General features: G+C 36.6%; 3 protein-coding genes across 4 annotated transcripts; 1 reads left to right on the top strand and 2 right to left on the bottom strand.

The window, feature by feature from the left end:
- Positions 1-3,042: 3,042 nt before the first annotated feature.
- Positions 3,043-4,140, bottom strand: LOC113333024 (non-specific lipid transfer protein-like 1). The gene is made up of 3 exons (XM_026579511.1): positions 3,692-4,140; positions 3,491-3,571; positions 3,043-3,386 (listed from the first exon to the last, which is right to left on the bottom strand). The coding sequence occupies exons 1-3, from the start codon at positions 4,041-4,043 to the stop codon at positions 3,181-3,183; spliced, it is 639 nt and encodes a 212-aa protein (XP_026435296.1). The 5' UTR covers positions 4,044-4,140; the 3' UTR covers positions 3,043-3,180.
- A 464-nt stretch (positions 4,141-4,604) lies between these two features.
- On the top strand, positions 4,605-5,665 carry LOC113333025 (non-specific lipid transfer protein GPI-anchored 2-like). Of its 2 annotated transcripts, none has more exons than XM_026579512.1 (3): positions 4,605-5,054; positions 5,139-5,201; positions 5,289-5,663. In XM_026579512.1, the coding sequence occupies exons 1-3, from the start codon at positions 4,730-4,732 to the stop codon at positions 5,399-5,401; spliced, it is 501 nt and encodes a 166-aa protein (XP_026435297.1). In that variant the 5' UTR covers positions 4,605-4,729; the 3' UTR covers positions 5,402-5,663. The 2 variants fall into 2 exon arrangements, with proteins under 2 accessions (XP_026435297.1, XP_026435298.1); XM_026579513.1 differs by having other exon boundaries at positions 4,606-5,054; positions 5,142-5,201; positions 5,289-5,665.
- LOC113333023 (protein CDC73 homolog) lies at positions 5,607-8,900 on the bottom strand. The gene is made up of 4 exons (XM_026579510.1): positions 7,706-8,900; positions 7,113-7,195; positions 6,872-6,993; positions 5,607-6,048 (listed from the first exon to the last, which is right to left on the bottom strand). Exons 1-3 carry the CDS (start codon positions 8,754-8,756, stop codon positions 6,901-6,903), a joined length of 1,227 nt encoding a protein of 408 aa, XP_026435295.1. The 5' UTR covers positions 8,757-8,900; the 3' UTR covers positions 5,607-6,048; positions 6,872-6,900.
- Between the last annotated feature and the right edge of the window lie 17,104 nt (positions 8,901-26,004).

Below are 26,004 nucleotides of genomic sequence, written 5' to 3'. Positions count from 1 at the left end.
ATAAAAATATTTAACTTTTAATTCCAAGATTGAAATTTAAAATATGTGTTCGAAAAATATTTACAATAATTTCAACATCTATTCCAGGCTGCTTATTTTTGTAAATAGCTTTTTGGATGTTAACATACTCTGTTGCTGCTTTTTGAATCACAACATACTTATCATGTATCATTTTCTTTAATCTTCGAAGAGAATTACCGTATTCCTCTACGCAGTTGTCCCACACTCCATATCATAAGATAGTAGTGGGAACCATTTTTCGTCGAACGTCGGAAAGAAATATTTGATTATACCAAGAAATAAGAATGGCTAAATCTTAAGTAAGATCGTACCTAGCCATACTAGTAAGATTAAGAATGAGAATTAATTCCGCCATAAACAATTTTGTTGAGGCTTTTCTACGAACAGTAAAAAAGCACATCCTTATAAATAACAATACGTAAAAACATGGCTATTCATTCCCCAACTTTGAGGTACCGTCCATCATCAACATAAACATTTTGTTGAGGCATTTTCACAAATTGTAAAAAGCAAGTATCCAGACCCAAAAAAAAAAAAACACACAAAGATGGTACATATTAAACTAGCAGAATCCGATCATACATGGAGTCATGGGGATTCAAAAGGAAAAAAAGCGTAAGAAACACATAACTGTCGCTTTTCTACTATTGTTTTTGAATAATGAATTGGAGGTGAATATAACATAGTTTTTATAGGAGAAATAAAGGAATTATGGAGGGAAAACAACGCGAGAGAACATTGTGATGATATCAAATCTTAAAAATAATTTTTATTTTCTAATATTTCCATTTTAGGATTTCCTTGTTTTCCATGATTTCCCTAAAATATTTTAGGACTCGTTAAATATCGGTATTCATCAAGCAAAAAAAAAAAATTATATACAAAAATATATTTCTTAAACAAATAATTATCTGACAATTATAAGAGATTTTTTTTTTGGAAGCATTATAAGAGGGTGGATGGTTAAAAACAATATACTTTTTAAAATTTTAAATTATCTCTTGTGCCCGTGGCCTACCCGTCCTGACCTAGACTGGCCTGTATTTTTTCACGGGTATGGACATATCATGGGCATTAAATTTTTGCTACATCCCGGCCCAGCCTAGCCTGTTAAACTTAATGGGTAGTAAGAACTACAAGCCCGTCCAACCCGGCATGTGATATGATCGAACTTGGGATGGTCTTCCCGACCCGATGTACACCTCTAGGGTGGGGGAATAAAATCAGGGATCATTCCGTGAAAAGTGGTCACCTGAGAAATTGAATACAGACTAATTCCGTGGAGTTAACCGTTGTATCTGAAGTGTTACATCCAAAGCATTATATGTGAAGCACTACATATAAAGCACTTTTATTGGACCACACAAGGGGGACTGTTGTAGGGCCTGTAGCCCATGTAATCAATTATTATTGTATGGGAAATTGCTAGATAGTCCAAAAACACATGTAGTAGTTATTATATAATCCGACGGGAATTATGTTTTAACCGCTAGTCCAAAAAGGTTTTGAATATAAAAATTTGTCTTTCTGCCTGTCACTGGAAAACCCACGTAGTTCTGTTTCAAAAACCAGAAAATCAAAAACTACTTCCCGATCCAAATTGAAAACTTGGACACTGAAAATGAAATCGAAAAAATAAAAAACCGACGACTCTAAAAACAAAAACCAATCATCAAACCATCAATTAAAACTAAAAATTTAAAATGAAATTAGGGAAGCAAAACAAAAATCACGGAGATCTAATAAAGAAGAAGAAAAAGAGAAAAAGAAGAAGGAAAATAAGAAGATCTCTCTTAGTCGCCAAGAACAATACATATTGATCCAACAATACATATTCATATGTACTGAAGGAAAATATGTATCGAAGGAAAAAATGTATAATCCAACATTACATATCAATATATACTGAAGGAAAAGTGTAGAGTCCACAACACATATTGATATGTATTGTATGATTATACAAAATCTTCACACAAAAGATCATGATTTAAGAAAAAATAAAAGTAAACCAAATAAAAATATCATCATATCGATTAAACCATGTCCTTTGAAGAGACAACCCTCGTTTCTAAAATTGAGTATTAGATCCGGATGAAAAAATAATATTAAAGAGTATAAATCAAAACCCAAAATTAATGATTTTATATCTCTTGTTTCACTTCTTTACCATCACTTATTATAAAACATACCTGGATCGGATAGAGATGAAGCTGATTACAGAGCACTAAAATGATCTTCAAACGAAAACTCTAAAAACACCACCAGAGAAGAAAAAACGGATTTGAAAATTTGGAAAATGAGCTGATTGTAGCAGTTTCTCTGGTTTTTGTTCATCAGTCCCCATCGCCATAGTCTATGATGTTAGAGAAGAAACTAAAAACATAAGAATAGGTCTTATTTGAAAGATTTTATGATGTGTTTATTTGCAGAATTCACAATTTTCAGGAATTTATAATCCCACGGGATTACAAATTTTGGGATTCATGTAAATCCGTCGTATGTTTGATAACTCAGTTGAGATTCCTATAATTCATAAAAATTTCTTGTGTTAAGTTTCATGTACTTTTTGGCATTGCCCTAAGCATCTTAAAATTGTATATACAAGATTTAGAGTTAAAAAAATGGGTCCATAAATCCCTGATAAGTTTCCCAGCAAATCTTAGGGGGAGGGATCAGACTACATATGGAGAATTTGTTGGAAAAGTGATTCCCTTCTGAAACGTAATTTTAAGGATTCGGACAACCAAACGCACTGAGAAAAACATAATTCCACCAAATCTCACCTTTAAAATTCTACATCCAAACCCGCCGTTAAGAAATTTCGTTGGAGGAAGATTATTTCTGGAATTTTTCAAAAATATATGGGCCAAAAATCTGGTCTGCCGTTAAAACAGTTTGACCAGTAATTCCTATTTGGTCGCCTGGGACTTTAATAGAGAAAGGCGGGGAAACCCCATGTACTTAGCAGTCACACGTCTTTAACCACTCGGCCAAAGCGACGGCTATGCTCTGAATCAAACATAAGAGAATACAAATAAATAATTTCAATAATCCATAGTGACTGGTACAGAAAATCCAAGCACCAAACAAATGTAAGAGAAACGAAAAAACACACCACACACACAGACAACAATAGTTTAGAACACCACTCTCTAAGTTCTAATTATAGTTTAGAACCATAATCCCTGCCAACATAAACAGCACTGGTGACACTACTGAAATGTGAGAGATCTTGGCAGCTGACGAAGGGTCCACAACTGGTCGGGTACCAGTGACGGATGTGGTTGGACTGTCCGAGTCCACTGGTGGTGATTCAAGAGTTGGATTTGATTCAGGTGCTTGGCTCGGTGATCCAACAGTCGAACCTGCTCAAAAGAAAATGCAATTATTTAGATATTCACTGGCTTCAATCACGCTACCAGAGGTAGAAAACATGAATGATTAACAAAAGTTGTTGCATGAGAGATACCTCCATTAGGGATAGCTCCAAGAGGGGAAGGAGCAAGACCAAATGAAGCAGGACCAGGAACTGGAAGTGGAGCGCTTGAGGCTGCATAGGCCAAAGGGCGAAAAGTGTTAAGATAAATAGTTAGTAGCTTGTGGATTTTCGAACTTCGGATTAAAACTGGAGAAGAGAGTAAAAAAAATGAAAGAAGAAAAAAGTTCAAACCATCGCATTGGACTGGCACACCGTCTAATTTGCAAGCTTTAGGGAGCGAAATTGCTAAGGTTCTGTTAATGGGTAGTTGGAATGGGACACTGCCAGTGACTATAAGACATGCACAGTTCATGCCACTACTTGCAAGTGACTTGAGTGAACTGCAACATTCTGACGAAGGAGTTGCTGGTGCTGATCCATTACCACCGCTACTTTGAGCGATGTAATTCAAACAAGGTGTGAAGCTACTAATCATCGAAGCTGTACACGATGTATTAATCTGCCCATATACCGGCATAATAGATACTGATAAGACAATGGATAATAGAGTGAAAATGTGCAAGGAACTCTTAATTCCCTCCATTTCTGTTTTCCTTTCTAACTCTTTTAAGATTCTAATGCAAAGCTAAAGAGATGAAGAGAGATTGAGTACAGTGAGAATTGTTATGAGAGTTGTGAAGATTGAATGAAACTTGGGTAAGATATTTATAGATTTTCGAAAAGGCTATATGGAGGGAAAAGGTGTATATGGAAGTGGGTTATGTTGTTCATCCACTCTTTAACAAACCCTTTTCTTTTTTCCCTCTCTTGATATGTACATTTTAACAAACTTTTGTATATTTTTTTTATCTCAAATTGTTGGCAAAATTTGGGATTTGGTTAAGCGTACAAAATCAAAGGCAGCCCAAGTTTTGGTTCAATTTACCTTTTGTTAGTCAAAGTCGAAGAGGAGAACAAATCTTGGTCAGGTGACACGTTATGCGGATTTTAATGACTAGAGTTTGGAGTTTATACTTTTCTTTAAGCTGCAGTTGTTAACCTAATAGTCAGTTTGAAAGTAGGCAAAGTTGGTAACCAAAACGACCCGTTTCTTATTTGTCTTTTCTTTACTAAATCTCTCTCTCTCTCTCTTTAAATACCCTGTTCATCTCTTTTCATTTTCTTCATCCAAACATAAATCAAAACCCTCACAAACACCTTCACAGTTCTCAAATCTACTTCTCCACCTTTACACTACTAGATATATCTCAACAAAAAACCATTCTTCAAATGGCTCTAAAAGGAATTCAAGTGTGTTCCGTCGCACTTTTCGCAACCCTTCTTTTTGCAGTAGCAGTAAATGCACAATCAGACTGTACGAATGTGATCATCAGTTTGTCTCCATGTCTTAACTATCTTACAGGAAATTCATCAACTCCATCTTCTGATTGTTGTTCTCAACTCTCTACCGTTGTAAGGTCAAAACCTGAATGCCTCTGTCAAGTCCTTAATGGTGACGATAGCTCCTTGGCAGGACTAAACATTAACAAAACTCAAGCTCTTGGGCTTCCCAAAGCTTGCAACGTTCAGACTCCATCCATCAGCAAGTGCAACTGTAAGTAGATCCAAGCTTTTCTATACAAACTCTAACGTATACACTTCTAGAATATAAATTTTTAACTCTTTCATTGATTGTCAGCAGCTGGTTCTCCTAGCGGTTCTCCATCAGACACACCAGATTCTCCGACAACACCTGCGTCAGGTAATGAGATCTACTGTTTCCAAGAATTAGTAATGGTAAAAATGTAGTAAATTTCTGTTCTTTTTCTAATACTTTCACGTGACACAGGAGGAGGATCCAAGTCTACCCCATCAAACGACGGATCACATGCAACTTCCACCACTCTGCAGTTTTATGTGTTGTTCATGTCCCTCATCGTCGCATCATTCGCTTCAACTTAAGCACATTGTTTAGTTGTTCTTTGCACCTGGTCCTGTAGTTTGTACTACCAAGAGTCCTACATGTATGTAGGATTGTTTTTTGTTGTCATCAAATTCCTCCTTGTTTGGTACCTCCAGTTTATCACATTTATTTGTTTATCACATTTATTTGTTGGAGAAACAACTAATTGTCAGTTGTCTTCTCTCTATTTCTTTTGTACACGAGTGAACCGTGAAGACTCTTTGGTCTGATCTATTACAATAAAAGCAGTTTTGTCTTGAATACATTCTCTGTCCATTGACAGGAAAAGGACTCCAAGCACAAATGTTACACTCAGACATGAGCATGCATACAATCTAGTCGATGCAAAATTAATATACTCTAAATCACTGACTAATTGAGGAGAAATGTCTAACACGTAAAAATATTGCAAAGCAAAAGGCAAAATCACTCCTCACCAGCATAATTACTATACCACTTTTACAGCATACATATGCATCGACGAGATGTACATTCTCAAACCACCAGTTACACTTGCTAGTTGCAGCAGTTCAGTTCAGTAGACACGTCTTCAGCTTCGATGTGCTTGCCTAAGTGAATGTCAACATATGTCTTAACAACATAGCAAGGTTAAAATTTTCACTCGGCTGTGAACATCTTCCAATTGCTGAAAGTACAGAATATGACAACTATAAATACACAGATAACGTATCTTTTGTGATCATATTAGCAGCAACAAGTAGTAGCAAATAATGTATCAATAGGAGAAAAAGACGGATAACTTGTTGAAGTCTTAAACCAGGTATACATTTAACCAAAAACCAGAGCAGAGTTCGTAGAACCTCTATTTCCCTTAAATAGTTCAATGGGCTACCAGTCACAGTTTGGTTACAAAATAACCCCACAAACTCTTACCTCGAAACCTTTGAAATTTGAACTTTACATGTAAAAAAAAAATTTGAACCATCAATGGCACCAAACCATTGCCCTCAACTTGAGTCAGTAAGGTATCCCTTACTACTCCTAAACCATGTCAACCACCTGTCCTTCTCTTTCATCTACCAGATGAAGTAAAAACCAAGGAGCGACCCCAACTAAATCAATTTTTCTTTTCCAACCATGCCAGCAAGTGCATGTTTCATTCGATAAAGCTAAACAGCCTATAATGTCTTTACTGAATGGACCAAAAAAATGAATCATGTATGAAGGGAAGTGATAATTGAGTGTATCATCTAGAAAAAGAAATGATAATGATATTCAAACTCGCACATCACTTACTAATTTGTTTCACTGGTATGCTGGCAGTACCAGTGAGGTAGTAAGTGGCCATGTTAGGACTATGAATTCACTATTTCTTAATTAGATTCTAACAACTTGCGTAAGATAAAAAGGTACATTTGAAAACAATAATAAATATAAAAAGTACTTCAATCTGAACATAGTAGCCAACTATGAAACTGCAGTTGATCAAGACCAGAAACAAAACTTACATTCTCTCTCTATTGCAGTTTGGAAAACCTCAGTTATGTGATCGTGAGCGTACGAATTCCTCCAGCTTTCCCCAAACTTCTAGAGCTGCTGTTTTGTCTTGGTGTCTTTTGTTCTTGCTAATCTACAATTGTCACTTACATTAATAAATATACCTGATCTAAGGGTAATGCTCGGAGGAGTGAAAAATGAGGTAAAGTAAGAAGACGAAATGATAGAAATAGTAAGTCAATATATACTGACCGAGATAATTTTCACATTCCACTGTTTCACAATCTTTGCAGATTCAATGCTGTCGTCTTCAAACCGCAAGAAAAATCCAATAACTGCAAAGCAATTTACATAAATAAGTGCTTGAGTACCTAATTTTATACAGTGCAGCTAATAAACACCACATTACATAGCAGTTAGTCAATGGCACTACCGATTAAACATTTTTAAGGGGTGCACGAACGAATTTTAGTTACAAAAGGAGCCTGAACTATGAATTAGTAATGCAGAACTTGGTTCTGCCATCAAATGCTTCTTCCAAATGTCAGAGAAAGCAATTGACTAATTTTAAACCTATCGGGTATTCAAACACGCAGCAATAAGAACTAATAAAGCGCCAATAATCTTTGAATAAATGAAAACAAGCCTCTCCTAATTTTGTTAGTCATCCCAAACAAAATCGATAAATAACTAAATTTTTGCTAATCTTTAACCATAACCATGACTGTTTTGTTTCAACGTACAATCATAAGTGAAACTCCGTACATCCAAATTCAGCAAACTGCCGTAGTTCTACCATGTGAGAAAGTCAAAACTCAAACTAAGTTGCAAAGTTCAGAACTTACTTTTGTTGAAAATCTCCACATGATCCTTAAAAGGCCAATCCTTGAACTGCCATTCCTTACCCAATACAAAAACAGCAACCACTCTATCCCAATCCTCCGCCTTCAAAGCTGAAGGCTTATCTCGCACCTCATAAGCAGTCACCACCCGATCTCTACTAAACTTCTTCTGCACCGTAATACAATCCGGTTTTGCACCTTGCATCTGTTTTATTTTAACATCCGTCGGTATAAATACTCCATCCTCCAAAAATTCCTTCACATTATAAATCGTAATCAGAGTTTGTGAAGCACTAGGCACCAATATAATCGGCACTCCTTCCCCAATCTTACTCCCCTTCATATGCATTTTCGGCTTCGAATTTGAATCAAACCCTGCATCCTCCCCATCTTTCCAAAACCCTCTATCATCTGAACCCATTAACCTACTCTTCGCAACTAACCCATCTTTCCGCTGCTGGGACTCCAACCGTTGCCTCTCTTCTTCCCGTCTAGTAGACGCAACAAGGACAGTATAAAAGTCCCTCTGTCTACATTCCAATAACAATTCCCTATCTTTCAAAGGTCTCTCCATACTCCTAATTTTCTCAACATAATCGATTTTCTCATGAACCCTAGTTTTATCATCCTCTACATCACCCCCCATCTGTGCATCCCCGCGCAACATACCAGGATCATCAGGTCTATATTCTTCGATATCAAACGGTACAGAATCAACTTTAGGGTGTTGAGGTACAACAAATTCAATAGCATCATTAGATAAAACCTTACCTTGAAGATATTCAAGTAAGGGTTTTCGATCAGGTAATGTTACTGATGGAATCTTTTGTATACGAGCGTTTTGGAGATATTCTGTATGTTTAATATGATGGTTCTTGACGTAATAAATTAGGGTTTCAATTGTGTAGAGATTACCTTGTTTAGATCTATATGCAGTTTCAGCTGAACATGGGAATGAATAATCTTTACCAAATCTAAACTCATCATTAACTTTAACGATTTTATCTAACTCACCTCGGATTGTGAAGTCTCTTAGAGCAGAGAGAGGATCCATTAATGAAGCTCAACTATTAAAGTTGTTAACTTTGGAGGGAATTTGTGAAGTCAAAATTAGGTTTTTTCTTCTCTTTAGAAGTGGTGGTGATGATGAGGGATAGAGAGAGTGAGAACTGTTTTAAGGTTTTGGACTTCGGAGGTACCAACAGTACTTTTGGGTGAAAAAACTTGTCTCCAAATATTTGACTTCTTTATATGCAAATTTGGAACTTTAGCCTTTGGGCGTAAAAATAGAAACCTAATCACAATAGAGGGGCTTCACATGGATTCGTAGTAACTAGAAAATTGGATATGGGGTGTCTTGATGCAATAGTAAATGTCTAAGTTGTTTAAGTTGCCCTCCATCTAAAATAAAAACATAAAAACTAAAATCAAAATCCAATTCTAATTCAAAATTTGCTCCTTTTTTGCTTCTTCTAAAGTTCCACTTCTTCATCAATCGTAAATTTTTCCCTCTTTTTTTCAATTGGAATCATTTCATCACCTTCGACGAACCTCAATTAGGGTTGTCTATGCACATGTTGTTTTCCTCTTCTTCTCCTAACCTAATTATTTTGGATTTGAAAACCCCATCTATTTTTCTCTTTTTTGTGTTTAAAATAGATTAGATTGGTTGAAATCAGAAGAAAAATTAGGGTTACAGATTCACTTACAGTTAGGTATTCTTAATTTCCTAACCGTAAATTTGTTTTCTGGAGCTGTTACGATAAGAAAACTAAAAACTCTTAACTTAACTGTAAATCAAAGAAAAATAAGATTACATGTGTTGTTACGGTTAGATTTGTAACCATAAATGGGTTTCCGATTAAGTTTAACTCCCTAAAACCTAACCGTAAAATATCCTGAATTAAAGTATTTTCGGAAGTTTTTAAATAGATTTAAAATGGGTTTTGATTTTAGATAAACCAGATAAACTAACCGTAAGGTTTTTACGGTTAGTTTCAAATTCATAAAGCCAACCGTAAGGATTTTATGTTTTTACGATCATACCCGTAATTTTCCTTCTCCACTCATCATCCAGAGATAGTGAGAAAATAATGGGAACAAAATACTATCCCTAAGTTTCATTCGTTTTTTTAAAAAAATAAATAAATTTAGATACTGCTTGGACTTGTTAGATTCTAAGGGCAAACTATTTGTTGGTTATTAGTAGGGTCTTACTACCAAAAGATATTTAGTTTCAGTTTAATAACATATTTTCGTGTAGTTTGAGCAAATGGAGGAACATGAAAAAGTAAAACAGATTTTGTTTCTCGTAAATTAATCGTAAATTTTCTAAAAGCTTTTTAAAGTTTAAATATGAAAACTGAGTTACGGTTTGCTTCGAAAACCAAAAACAAAACCGTTTATAGTTCATAATTGGATTTTTGTATTTTTATCCGGTTACAGTTAGGAGTACATCATCACCTAATCGTAAATTGGTCTTACGGTTGGCAAAGTGGAAAACCCAGCCGTAAACCAGTTTGAAAATCTAAAAAATTCAATATTTGGTTAGGTGAATCACGATCTCCATCAAGAGGTATGTAAAATTCGGTTTCTCTATCATATAAGGATTCACTCATCTCAAATTTCTCATTGAATTGGTTGGGTGAATCAAAATCTAGGATTTTTTCAAAAAAATCTCTTTCCTCCAAAAATCAAACATTAACTCTAATTTTACTTCTCTTACTGTAAATAAAAATCATTAACTTAATCTAGATTAGCTAACTTAATTAAACGTCTTAAACTAATTAAAGATGGACAATTCAGCTATTATGAAAATGTTTTAGATAAGGGGTTTCTGAAATTACTAACTGGTGATTCTTTTTTGTTTTATTATTGAAGCCCCTCTATTAGAATGTAAACCATGTATTAGGTTTCTAAAAATAATTAGGACACTGGCTTGGTCGCTTGGGTGTACAGATAATTAAAACACGGAACACAGGCTAAAGTCTTTGGGTTTGGGTAGTGAAAGACTAACACAATCTGAAAGAATACTCCAAGCATCTCAGTGGGCAAATGAACTCAACCATTTCACTATATAAAGAGATTTCAAGAATCTTTTTTACTATCTCAATGGGAATTCTACTCCCATCTCTTGGCAGAACCATGTTATTATGGAAGAAGTAAAATATGAAGTCTAATGTAAAGATTTACTAGTAAAGCAAGCAAAACATTTCAGTATTGTTTTTAATTGGGAGGGCTCACCCTCATTCTGTATGATTAATGCTTTAGAAGTAGATAAATCCAATGTCATGAAAGATCCTCTTCATCCATTAGATGGCTCTACTGTAACTGTACCAAGGGTTCCTAACACCCAAAGTTAGACCTTTTATGAATTTACAGTATGCAAAAAAGAAGAAGATGGGAGTTATAAAGTATATATATATTTCTTAAGCGAGAGGTTTCAACCTAAATAGGACTAGAACGATCCAAAACCAACAAACCCTCAACACTGAAGATTGAATACTAGCATAACCTGAGAAGAAACTAAAAAGAAAAAAATAGTCTCGACTAAAAAGAAAAAAAATAGTTTCGGTTTAAGAGAACATTACCTAAGATAAATTCCTTACATCATTTAATCTTCTACTCAAAAAGTAAACATGAATTTTCACTTGATCGATGACCTCGTCAAAAATAGTTGTAGCATCTTCAACAATATGGCATTTCTTGTTTTCCAAATGGTCAATAAATTATTGTTTGTAATAACAAACCAAAGATTTATCCCAAATTGATGGATCAAGTTATATTTTCATCTCTGGATGATTGTGTCAATGTAATTAGGCATAGCCCTTTGAGTGCCAGTAACATCCCTGAAGTACTTCCATACTTGCAATTGCAGTGAAAGAGAAGATGATAAACAATTTTACTAGCATTACTGACAACTATGGACGATTGTTCCCTTTCTTATAAAGTGTATCCATAATGGTTAGTCTTTCATAGTATACACGACAAAGAAAGAAACCCACTCTCTGAGGCCTGGACCTATACCATACACAAAGATTTAGGATAACAAAATCATTTCCAAATGCTATTTTAGTATAAATAAACCTTACATGGAATTTCCCTGATTTATCCAAACTTCTTTTTAAGATGATCATGCCGTTGATTCAAGAAATAAGCTCTAATATCGCAGTCAAATTGCGTAACTTATTAATTTGATCTTGAGTTAATCTTCTTTGCAAGCCAAGATTTCAGGAACCTCTATTAAAGATGGTGTCCGCAGCCATTGGAATAAATTGGTTGTTAGAGTAAGTCTCTTCATAGAGAGAATGTAAATTGTTTATAAATTCCTTTCCGAAGGCTGTCGTTGTGAATTTTTTGAAGCCTTTGTTTCTGTATTAAATCTTATGGAATCATACTTAAAAATAATAACTCTCCTCCATATTGCTTCGTTTTGGATTTGAATCTCCACCACCATATATTATGAATTTTATCGATCCTATTTTAGTGTAAAACAAATGAATTTCCAAATTTTTGTAACTTTGATTATTAAATTTAGAGAATTTTGATCGTAAACTTACACAACTATTTGTTGGAACTGCTATTTAGAATTAATAGTAATGGTTTTATTCTTCTGCGAATCTGTTTAGAGCCTTATCTTTCGAATGCTTGAGTTTTTAAAACCAGTCGTGACTAGGAAAATCAAGGTTTAGAGCTGTTATTGCTCCATTTTAAAAAGCTTTTGATTTAGGTAGGAATATAAAGTTCTTATTATAAGTTTTTTAAGTTGAATAATACGAAGAGATAAAAATGTGAAACTGATATATGAAACTCTTTCATGGTAATTTGATGTGGTAATGAGACCCACTGAGGTATTCAATATAGGATGTTCAGATTTAGTAAGCCCTAAAAGGCTCACAATTCTTCTAGATGTAGGGTTTAAATGATAGTAAATTAGTAATTGTCAACCAAGAAAAATTGTATGAATATAGTCGATTTGGTATAGCAAGTTCATTAGGGCCATCAATACATCTCTGAATCTTTTGTACCCAAGATCTCTACCTCATGTTCTTCCGGTTAGAAATTTAATACAAGTCATATAAATAATCAACCAAATAAACACTTTTACGTTTTGATTTTTTTTCTTGACATATTAAAGGAAACAAAAAAATAAAATAAAAATATATGTTTGATGTTGATGTTTTTGCCTTCATTAAGGTTGAAAGTCCTTGCTTTTTATATCGAAAAGATTTTGTTATCAAAATCATTAATCTACCTACAAAACCTATTTTTCAAGGGCACTTAGTTAGAATAGGAAATTAAAACGCATGTTTAATCTTTTTCTGGTCTTTCCTTACAAAGGAAACCAACAATTTTGAGTATCGACAGAAGTTATGACGAATAAACCATCACGAAACCCGAAAGTAGCTTCCCACTACATATACAACATCAAAACCGAACACCCGGAATATACAAAAACATGTACATATGGAAGGATCTATCCAAACAAGAAGAGACACGAGAGTCATCGTCGTAGCAACAAGCGATACTGGAATAAAAACAATAACTTTGACCGACCATTGCAAACTCATCACCAGAAAATGAGCGTTATTGGATCTCCAAAAGCCTGTGGATCTATTAGTTAACGCGGAATTCGTGAAGAAGTACATATGAATCGTATGGTCCGCATAGCGTGAAGGAATGATGATCGCACCGAGCAGCATGAAAGATTATGTATGACCATATAGGGAAGATGTACCTTTGTCAAAGAGTAGATCATAGAAATTTTGATCACCGTCAAGGAATATGCTTCAGAAGCAAATTAAAACATCCCATAACCGTTGGCAGAGAAACTACCAACACTTTTAAAGAGGAAACACATTTCACTGGCGAACATAATTGAACATTATGCTAGATCTATTGTTCCTAGAACTAAGAAAGACGCATTTCATCATATTTCGTGTAACATAAGAATCCCAAGGGGTCTGCAAACCTTATTTATCCCACCATTTTGCATCTTCCACCAATTCGATGCTATAAGGTACAAGACTGCTTACACTGGCGGAACCTAGTTGCATAATGAATAGACAACAGAGAACTCCAAAGGTTCATCAAGACAATTGAGAATATACAAACATAATGGTCATAGCAATATTCAGTGAGGAAGATTAATGTAATTCCATATAGAACTTGCATCATAATTCACTGGAGACAAGAGGCGCCAGAACTTAGAATCGTAAGGATACCAGAGAAGCGGAATCACCAAATATTAGCTCATCATCTCTCGTTTTTTGCAGGAAATCATTTCAAAAACATGAGCTACTGCACTTCTACCCATTAGTCATCACTTTTAAAATGGAGGACGATAAATGAGGTAGATCATGGTCGACATGGGAAGATCTACCGACATTTTTTTTATGATACGTTTCGTAGAATAAAAATCCCACGAGAAAAAGGTAATACATGGAGCAGATAGCGACATTTACACGTCCAATGAAAAATAGATTCAATCATCCAGATCAGTTTTCCCTAGACGCCCAAGTCGGATCCATAACTATCGAGGTAAATTTCAATATAATTGATGCAAACTCATCATATTTTCCGATAATGAAATGGAGATGGTTGCGCAAAATACAAATGGTACTGTCATCATTCACCAAACATTACAATTTTCAACTCCGTTGGGACTATGGAGATTCATTCATGAGAGGATTCCAAATAAAAATATGGTTATGATAAAGCATACAGGCAAACGACGTACGCAGGAAAATAGAGAAAGCATATTATGGTGAAGAAGAATAACAATTAGCAGGTGAGAAAATACACTCACCTAAAAAGAAAACCTTCAACGGATAGGATGTAAAATATACGACCAACTTTTTCATTCGGCAACCTGTATGGACAAAACGTTATATAATTACAAGTAGGTTAAGACAATGACCCATGAATAAGATTGTATATAGAGTTTCTCTCTTTTATCTTCCATGATCAATATGTTCAGACCAAAGTGAAACTGATTTTGTATAATAGTTCTTGGATGATATCAAAAATCAATATTCAAGATCAATCTAGTCGTATCTAAATTAAGAGTATGCAAATTCTAACAAGTATGAAACTTGTAATCTATATTTCAAGATGTGAATTCAATAAGATAACTATTTTTTTATCTCAATTAATCGGGACTTAAACTATCTAGATTGATTACGTACTACTTGTGTTATTCCTATTATAAAGGTAAACAATACAACACCAGAAGTTTTGTTAACGAGAAAAACTACACCAAATTTGAACACCATATTGTATTAAACCACTACAAACACTAGCCTACTGTCCGACTTTAAACTGAAATATAGTTGAGACCTGTTTAACCCTCCAAGCAATTCAGCTGCAGTCGTGTTCCTTACATCTCCTGAACATCGTAATCTTTTGCACCCTTGATTCCCTTAGCTAACGTCCTTTACACCATAGGAGTTGTTTCAACCTTAGTGAAGACTTTTGATACCAATATCCCTCTAACAGACAAGCGTATTTGATTTTTCAATCTAGATTTGGAAATTTGTTTGCAGTAGACAAAATCCAGCAAACCTCACGAATCCGGAACACTTACATTCAGTTATATGAGTAACCTAGATTACTAGCCACCTTTTAAGAAAAATCCTAGAGAATCAAAGAAGAATTTTGATATCTATCTTGAGGAAATACAAAGTCTGAGACGAAGAGAACTTTCTGATATGTATCTATCACGTTCCTAATATGAGATTACTGAAAAACCTCAAAGATCAATAAGAACAAGATCCGGATATAAGAACTATCAGGTAAAAGTTAGTCTGATCGGGCTTCACGAATTCCTAACCGAAGTCTTCAAAGCCGTAACCTAATTATGTTTCTCAGAGCAAACCTAGGTTATCGAGGACGACTTCAGCATAACAACTAGTACAAAACAGTGCCTCAGATATTGAGATATCATGTTACAAGTGTCACTCTACTTATATATTTTCTCAATTTAGATGATATTCTTATTAGGAATTCAAGTAAGCATGTGAGAAGCCTGCCTTGAAATTATACAGAAGAATATGCATTATGGTCCAAGATTCTGGAATCATGTACAATGATGGTTCATAATGGCTTGGTAGCCTTTAAACTTACAAGCACATAGTGGTGTTCAATAATACTCAAGACTTATTCACTGATCTACAAACACAAATTGATGAAAGCACAAAAATTACATGAAACTCGCGACAAACTCCCTCAGCATCCATACCAAAATCAAACTTCGCAACTAAAGAAGTAAGGCGATTGAGTAGAGCCTTCCCTTTGACAGATAAATTTTTCATATAAGCATAACGAAAGCCGAACTCAAATTGGCGAGTAGATGGTAATTTCATGGACCCTCCTTCGGCCGTACCAATAAGTGTCCAACCGTTTTCATCGCGGATTAGTTTCCCAGAGAATCACAGCTTAAATATAGATTACTATTCACGAAGCTTTTCTTAATAATATTATTAAGAGCGTCAAGCCCTTAATTTCACTGCCCCTTTACCCTTGTCAACAAAAAACTCCTCAAAAAGAAGACCCTCGGAGGGAAAGTAGTAAATCAAGCTAACAAATAGACGAAACCGTAAATGCATATCCGATTCAGAAACTTCTCCCTGATAGGCGCCAAATATTGCATTATTTATCATCGTTTTATTGGCACTTATCCCATTTTGCATACCATAATTCCCCCTTTTGTAATGAATTTTGTATTTTACTCTCCTCAAGGATAATTACTTAATATTGTTTAATTTTGTATTTTTAGGTACCAAATAAAGACTAGATGAGTTGCGGAGCCAAAAGAGAAAAGACTCGGGAGAAAGCCGGTGGAAACTCTAGCGGAAAAGAAGTGAAGAATGTGTTATGGAAGACTCAAGGATAAAAATGGGCTTAAAAAGGAAGAAATTGTTCTTAAAGAAGAAGTGGGCTCAAGATTACCTAAGCCCAAATCCAATTCCTAAACCCAAATCCATATCCTAAACCCAAAATTCAATACCCAAACCCGTTTTCCTTCTTAACTGTAAGATTGGATCCATTCCATCATCCAACGATCGCTGCGTTATCATGCATCAGATTTCGATGCACCTGACCAACACAACAGCACCTAACTCCATCTTGAGCCGTTAGTTTCGTTGTATTTTTGCATCCAACGGTCGCTCATAATATGTCTCCATCTCGCCGTTAGATCCGTTTCAGAAGTTATCATCCCACGGATTCCCTTCACAAAACATCAAATTTGATGATCCCGTTTAACACCTAAGCAACCTAACCCTATTACCCGCACCAAACGCACCCTTCTCATAAATCCATCGAGTTTCTCTTCCATCCCTTTCTTCTTCTCTGCAACCATCTTCTCCCCCCAAATCACTCAACCATCTTCTCCCCCAAATCACTCAACCACCACCACTCGAGCCATCATCACTTCTAACAACCAAGACCTACTTTTCTAGCCACTTATTACATCACCTCCTAATCGTTTCATCTCACAGGAACCCTAGGTTAGGAGTTGATGAAATAGGTGAGGTTAGAGGATAAATCGAAGGCATGGGTAGCATCAGCATACGAGAAGGAAGCATGGGTGAGAGCTATCAGTCGTTTTCAGAGATTAGGTAAGGATTTTTTGTAAAACCCTAATTTCACTGATTTGGGGATTTTGGAATTTTTTTTGTTGTAACTATAAAAGGGTGTTAGGGGTTGTGAAATTCGGCATCTCTGGGCTAGCCAGTGAGCAATATTTGCAGTTCAATATTAATTTCAAAATTCATTTTCAATTCATCCATGTTGAATCTCTCTTATGCATAAAGGTTGAATGTGAATTGTATGCTGTGTAATGTGGAGCATGTTTATACCTGTTAGTATCATGATTACAAGCATGTCCATGTTCTAATTCACTTGCTAGGGTTTAGAGGAAGCTCTTGATCATATGCTAGGAATGTTAATGTATTTGTATGTTCTTTTATTGAGCTGAATTTCCTTAGGATGAATGCTTAGCCATTTGGGATACATGCTTGTGATCACCTGTGCTGTTAGAAGACAGCTGATACTAGGAGTGGACCTAGGTCTTTGGCCAAGAATTCAATCCACTAGAGAGATTGCCTTAAGCTAAACTAGCTAGAGGAGCTAAATGCCTGTGATTAGTTGTGCTGATTAAAGACAACTGATGCTAGGGGTAATTTGGTTAGGATAGTTAGTAGAATCCTCATTGTAGTTTTTCATGAAAGAACAAGACATACATTGCATCATAATTTCCTTAGCCTAGGGTCAAGTAGTGGAATCAAAAACCTTAGTACCTTCTTTTGAATTCAGATAACTTTAGAAATTTAGAAAACTTTAGCAAATCCTCCAAGTCCCTGTGGACAAACCTCTATTTACATTCTATCTTCATCAAGACCCTGTATACTTGTAGGTAAAACATAGGTTGTAGTTTTTAGGTCTCATTCCTTGAGCTACCAAGTTTTTGGCGCCGCTGCCGGGGACTCGGTAGCGGTTTGCTTGTTTTCTGTTTTCTTTCTTGTTAATCTTGCTTGTTCCTGACCTGCAACTTCCTTGTTTGCTGCTACTGTTGCTGCTGCTGTGAATCTGTTGTTGCTGCTGCTGTGAAGCTGCTGTTGCTGCTGTTGTGAAGCTGCTGTTGCTGTTGTTGCTGCTCCCTCCTGCTTGTTGCTGCTGTGAAGCTGCTGGTGCAATTCTGCTGAGCTGTTGATTAAGGTTGCTAAGGAAGATCCAAGCCCAACTGGGCTAGTGCAACAAAAAGGGATAAAAAGCCCAAATTTGGGCTTCCCTCCAAAAATCAAGTAAGCCTAACCCATGAGCTAACCCAACTGGGCCTCATTAAATTTCTTTGGGATGTATTTAAGTATTTATATTTGGGATTGTAATAATTTTTGTTTTTCTTTTTCTTTATTTTCTATTTGGGCTTGTAATAATTTTTCTTTTTCTTTTTCTTTTTCTCTTTCTTTTATGGGCTTGTAATTATTTGTTTGTTATTTTTTCTTTTCTTTTGTGGGCTTGCACTTTAATTTGGACTATAGGTTTATATCCCATCCATTGGGCTCCTAACCTTACAAAAACAATTCTGTTGGGTTTAGAGGCAACAAAATTCTGTTGGGCCGTGAGTTAAGATTTTTCTCACCAAAATTCTTCAAAGAACTCAAGAACCAAAAGCCTTTTAGTTGGTTGGGCTTTGTCCCAATTAATCCAAAAATTTTCTAAACCCATTTTAAACCAAAGTTTCTAACCCTTTCAAACCAAAAATTTGGGCTCTACATTTTATAAACCAAAACCCATTGTGAAACCAAAACCCAACAAAACCAAATTTTAGGTCGTGTTTTTTTCATTGACTGTGGGCTTGTTAGATGTTATTTCATCGATCAATGATCTTATTAGGATATGGTTGTGACCTTTAGAGAGCAATCAAACCGACTAATTAGAGTCAATCCAATAGATCCAATTGACATACCCACATCTTCTGAGGAAAACACACCGGACCAACCTGAGATAATGGAAGAACCCCGTAGTCTCAAGGATTACATGTATCCCACAAGGACAAGTCAACCCTCGTGCATTGTTTTACCAGAAGCTACTGGTCATTATGAGCTAAAATCGAGCACAATACAAATGCTTCCCGTGTTTAGAGGAATTGAAAATGAAAACCCTTACCATCACGTAAGAGAATTCGAGGAGATTTGTGGAACTATACGTTTCACTCAGATGTCTGACGAAACCCTAAAATTGAGACTATTCCCTTTCTCTTTGAAGGAAAAGGCCAAGTCATGGCTGTATGCTTTACATCCACAGTCAATTAGGACATGGGACAACCTCACAAAAGAGTTTTTCAAAAAGTTCTTCCCTAATCACAAGACTGCGACAATTCGTCAAAGTCTGAACAGCTTTGTACAATTAGAAGGTGAAACCTTAGCTAGATATCTTGAGAGATTCAATGAATTGTTGCTTAAGTGTCCCCATCATGGTTTTGAAAAATGGAGACTTGTGCAAATTTTGTATGAAGGTTTAGATGTCTCCACCCGAACAATTGTAGAGTCTATGTGCAATGGACTCTTCACAGATAAAAGTGCTGATGACTCTTGGGCTTTCCTAATTGAAGTTGCTGAAAAAACTCAACAGTGGGAGTCCATTCGTGAACCTAGAAAGACTACACCTGTAGATAAGGTCCATAGAATTGAGTCTGATTTTGAGGGAAATGCAAAAATGGCAGCACTAGCAAGAAGAATAGAAGCATTAGAACTTCAGAAAAACGTAAAACCTTCTACCACTGCTTTCTGTGAACATGTCGAAATGGCTATCTGTGTTATATGTAACGGTTCTGACCATCAGGTCAGTGATTGTCCGGAAATGCATGCATTCCAAGAATCTAGGCTGGAACAGGCACATGCTATGTTTCAAAAACAAGAGCATAACCCTTATTCACAGACCTACAACCCAGGATGGAGGAACCACCCCAATTTTTCATGGTATAAAGGACCCATTCAAGGAGGACCATCTCAACCCACTCAAAGCTATCAAAACAATCAAGGCTATCAATACCCTAAAAATCCTCAACAGCAGTCGTACCCTCAATACACTGCTGACAAGAAATTTTCTAGCATCGAAGAGAGTATCAATCAGTTGACCCAACATCTGATGAAAAATGAGAAAGCAACTGATCAACGAGTCTCCGCTCTAGAACTACAGATGGGTCAAATTTGCGATGCACTGAATACAAGAGAAAAGGGTAAACTTCCTAGCCAGCCCCAACAAAATCCAAAGAGGATATTTCAAGCAGGCACATCATCTTGCAATGAAACCTCACCCAATCAAGTCCATTCCATCACCACTCTCCGAAGTGGTAAGATTGTTGAGAACAATGTAGGCATACCACAATCAAATGAATCTGAGCCAAACATATCATTGCCTGCACCACCAAAGAACACCTCCAACTTAGAAAAGGAGCCTGAGCACATTAGTGAAGCCGACAATCCCACTGTTGTGAATATCCCTCTAACTCCTAATGCTCATGTTGCTCCATATCCTCAGAGGTTAGTTCGCCAACAGATAAGCACCCACTACAATGAGATGTTAGAACTGTTCAAAAGAGTCAACATCAACATTCCTTTTCTTGAGGAAATTAAGCAAATCCCTGCATATGCCAAATTCCTCAAAGACTTGTGCACTCAAAAGCGCAAGATTAATGTGCACAAACGTGCTTTCTTAGCTGAACAGGTGAGTTCCATCATTCTGAACAAAACTCCACCTAAGTTTAGGGACCCAGGTTGTCCAACAATTTCTTGCACTATAGGAAACCACATGGTCAATAAAGCTTTATTAGATCTAGGTGCAAGTGTGAACCTCCTGCCATATTCTGTTTATGCACAGTTAGGTCTTGGAGAATTGAAGCCAACACCCATAACTCTCCAATTGGCGGACCGATCCGTCAAAGTCCCTCGAGGTGTAATTGAGGATGTTTTGATTAAGGTTGATAAGTTCTACTTTCCTGTAGACTTTATTGTCTTAGACACTCAACCTGTACAAAACCCGGATAGTCACATTCCTGTCATTTTAGGACGTCCTTTCTTGGCGACGTCTAATGCGATCATCAATTGTCGTAATGGAGTGTTGAAGCTGTCTTTTGGAAACATGACTGTAGAGCTGAATGTGTTTAATGTTAGTCAACACATGTGAATCTTGATGATGAGGATGTACATGAGGTCAATATGATTGAGAGTTTGATACAAGATTCATTGACTGGCATTATGTCAAAAGATCCCTTGCAAGCATGTTTGGAAGATGTTAACTTGGAGTTGTATGATGATGAATACATTGGTGAAGTCCAATCTTTGCTCGAATCTGTACCTCAAATGGACATCACTAAATGGCAGACTACAGTGGAACAACTCCCACTTTCTGAGAAGTCTGTTATATCTTCGGATGAGTCTCCTAAGGCCAAACAGGAATTGAAACCATTACCTGATACTTTGAAGTATGCATTTCTAGGTCCTTCTGATACTTTACCTGTTATCATTTCTTCACGATTAAACATAGAACAGGAAAACAAGCTTTTAGGAGTACTTGAGGAGCAGAAAGAAGCCTTAGGATGGACCATCTCAGATCTCAAAGGGATAAGTCCCACCATTTGCATGCACCACATTAATCTTGAAGAGAATGCCAAACCATCTAGGGAAATGCAAAGGAGACTTAATCCTAACATGAGAGACGTTGTTAAGAGTGAGATCTTGAAGCTACTTGATGCGGGTATCATATATCCGATTTCAGATAGTAAATGGGTTAGTCCCATTCAAGTTGTGCCTAAGAAGTCAGGCATTACTGTAGTTCGGAACGAAAAGAATGAGTTAGTCCCTTCACGTACAACCACAGGATGGCGAGTATGTATCGACTACAGGAAGTTGAACACAGTAACAAGAAAAGATCACTTCCCCCTTCCCTTCATAGACCAAATGCTAGAACGTGTGTCTGGACACAGTCACTACTGTTTTCTAGATGGCTTTTCCGGTTATAACCAAATTCACATTGCACCGGAAGATCAGGAAAAAACTACATTTACGTGTCCATTTGGGACATTTGCTTTTAGACGTATGCCCTTCGGGCTGTGTAATGCACCTGCACTTTTCAGCGTTGCATGATGAGCATTTTTTCAGACATGATAGATAGTTTTCTCGAGATCTTTATGGATGATTTCTCTGTGTTTGGTTCCTCTTTTGATGAATGTTTGGACCATCTGGTCCTTGTGTTGTCTAGATGTAAGCAAAAGAATCTGATTTTAAACTGGGAAAAATGCCACTTCATGGTAAACTCCGGCATAGTTCTAGGACACATCGTTTCGGAAAAAGGAATTGAAGTAGATAAAGCTAAAGTCGACCTCATTCAACATTTACCACAACCCCACTCTGTGAAGGGATTCGATCATTTTTAGGTCACGCTGGGTTCTACCGGCGATTCATCAAAAACTTTAGCCAAATCTCAAGACCTTTGTGTAATCTACTTGTCAAAGATGTTGTCTTTAACTTCGATGCTGCTTGTGTGAAGGCATGGGAAGAACTCAAGACTCTCCTCACCTCAGCTCCTATTGTCCAACCACCCAACTGGGAACTACCGTTCGAACTCATGTGTGATGCCTCTGATTATGCCGTTGGCGCTGTTTTAGGACAGCGTGTTGATAGACTACCATATGTGATATACTATGCTAGTAAAACTCTTAATGATGCTCAACTCAACTATTCGACTACCGAGAAGGAGTTACTTGCCGTGGTATTTGCATTAGACAAGTTTAGATCTTATTTGATAGGATCTAAGATCATCATATACACTGACCATGCGGCTTTGAAGTATCTTCTTTCTAAGAAGGATGCTAAAGCTCGCCTTATTCGATGGATACTCTTATTACAGGAATTCGACATCGAAATCCGTGATAAGAAAGGTTGTGAGAATGTGGTTGCTGATCACTTGTCCCGATTAACTAGTGAGTCTATTGATGAATCTGAGCTGATTAGAGAATCATTCCCTGATGAACAATTGATGTCTGTGTCAAACCTTCCTTGGTTTGCCGACATTGTTAACTACCTTGCTACAGGTAGAATGCCCTCACATTGGTCGAGACAAGACCGCTCCAAGTTCTTGGCTGAAGTTAAACATTTCCTTTGGGACGACCCATATTTGTTTAAGTACTGCCGAGACCAAATCATTAGGAGATGTGTACCCGACATGGAACAGAAAGATGTGATATCTTTCTGTCATGACCAAGCATGTGGAGGGCATTTCAGTGCCAAGAAGACCGCTGCAAAGATCCTGCAGTGTGGGTTTTACTGGCCATCGCTGTTTAGAGACTGCCATGAGTATTGTATTGCTTGTGAGCGCTGTCAGAAACTAGGAAGTATCTCGAGGAGAAACATGATGCCGTTGAATCCGATTTTGATCGTTGAGCTATTTGATGTGTGGGGGATTGACTTTATGGGTCCATTTCCTATTTCTGAAGGCAAATTATACATCCTAGTTGTTGTTGATTACGTTTCGAAGTGGGTTGAAGCTGTTGCAACCAAGACGAATGACCACAAGGTGGTACTCTCATTTCTGAAGGAGAACATATTTTCACGTTTTGGTACCCCTAGAGCTATAATCAGTGACGGTGGTTCACATTTCTGTAACAAGTACTTTGAGTCTTTAGTACGCAAGTATGGCATAACCCACAAGGTTGCAACTCCGTACCACCCTCAGACAAGCGGACAAGTAGAAGTTTCTAATAGGGAAATTAAGCACATTCTGGAGAAGACGGTCAACCCGTCAAGGAAAGATTGGTCATTGAGATTGAATGATGCTTTGTGGGCCTATAGAACAGCTTATAAGACACCAATTGGCATGTCCCCTTATCGTCTGGTGTATGGAAAGCCATGTCATCTTCCTGTGGAATTAGAACATCGAGCTTACTGGGCTATCAAGAAACTTAACTTTTCTCTCGACAAGGCGGGTGCACAACGGAAACTTCAACTCAATGAGTTAGAAGAATTAAGGAATGAGGCTTATGACAGTGCCAAGCTGTATAAGCAAAAGATGAAGTGTTTCATGATAAGCGTATTCTGCGCAAGTCATTCACACCGGTCAGAATTTTTTGTTATACGACTCTCGGCTGCATCTTTTTCCAGAAAATGCGGTCCCGATGGACCGGCCCGTTCCTAGTACGCACGGTATTCCCTCATGGCTGTGGAACTTGAAGATGTCTCCAACAAGAACATTTTCAAAGTGAATGGGCACGATTGAAACCGTTCCTTGAACACTTCCGCCTGACATTGAGGCAACCGATCTGGAGGATCCCGTCTATGCGTCCTGATGGTCCACCCTTGTTACATAAACCAGGTTGAACGTTCCATTTTATTTATGTTTTTCCTTTTCTGTACAGTTCTTCTTTTGCACTATTTAAACTTGAGGACACTGTTTAATTTAGTTTAGGGTGATAATCAGTATATACCCTTATAACATGCTATAATTGAAAAACAAAACTCCTCCCTCTTTTTGAAAAAAAAATAAAAAAAAATAAAAATGGAGCTCATTTACCTTGAAATGTTGACTCTTGTGCAAATATGTAATTTTTAGGAGTCTTAGTCTAGATATTTAGGCACCCCTGATCTAGCACAATTCACATAGTGATAAGAAACTACCCGCACGATCTACCAATACATGTATAGCCTCATCCTTGAGGTGTTCTATCGGAAGTTTTAGTTGCCAATCACTTTAGAATACTGAACGAAACTTGACTAGCTTGTTCTTTGGTTGGTTGGGATAGAAGGTGGAGGTTACATTAAGAAAAACAACCATCGAATTTAACTGGGTGCATCAAAAAGGGCTACCTCTTGCAAGTGTCATGTAATTTTTTGTTTCTTTTTCCTTTGTATCAAAAGTGTTTCCTTTAAAAAAAAAAAAAAAAAAAAAAAAAAATGTATATTCAGAAAATATCAGAAAAATTCAAAAAAAAAAAAATATCAAGTATTTTCAATTCCTCTCTCTTGTTCCAAAAATAAAAGAGAGTAGTCAATGTAAATAAGAGTCATGTAAAGAGTCATCTTTTGTTTCATTGTAATAAGCAAGGAAGGGTGCAAGCCATTGATGTACAACGCGAGTAATTGTGAAATACCTCCAACTCATTCACAATTCTCGTAAAGTCCGGACAGCTAGCTAGATTTCGACCTTGGTTCTTAGCCTGAGAAACTATCTCTTGGTGATTAGTAGTCATAACATCCGGTCTTTCTTTACACATGTGTAGATACACTTTACACTCTTATCACATGTCTTTATTTGTTATCAGTGCTAGGATTGTGCCTTTGATAGCTAGATTGACATCTCCATTTTGCTGTGAGCTTAAACTGTCTTGCACATGTCACATTTGATGGAATCTGAGCTCATATTTTGACCTAGAACTTTGTAGGTACGTTCTAAGCAAACCTTCACGAGACTTCAACTCGTCCACTAGGGACACTTAGTGGTTTAAAAGGCTTATTGCATTCGCTAAATGCAATCGAGAGACCAGCGACAGTGGTATAGGTAGGATTTCCTTAGTTTCTGTTTTACTTGAGGACAAGTAAAATTCAGGTTTAGGGGTATTTGATAGGCGCCAAATATTGCATTATTTATCATCGTTTTATTGGCACTTATCCCATTTTGCATACCATAATTCCCCCTTTTGTAATGAATTTTGTATTTTACTCTCCTCAAGGATAATTACTTAATATTGTTTAATTTTGTATTTTTAGGTACCAAATAAAGACTAGATGAGTTGTGGAGCCAAAAGA

This window comes from Papaver somniferum, unplaced genomic scaffold (assembly GCF_003573695.1).
Source record: "Papaver somniferum cultivar HN1 unplaced genomic scaffold, ASM357369v1 unplaced-scaffold_132, whole genome shotgun sequence".
NCBI lineage: Eukaryota > Viridiplantae > Streptophyta > Magnoliopsida > Ranunculales > Papaveraceae > Papaver > Papaver somniferum.
Note: the sequence above shows the minus strand (reverse complement) of the source record. Positions and strands in the feature narration are given on the sequence as shown.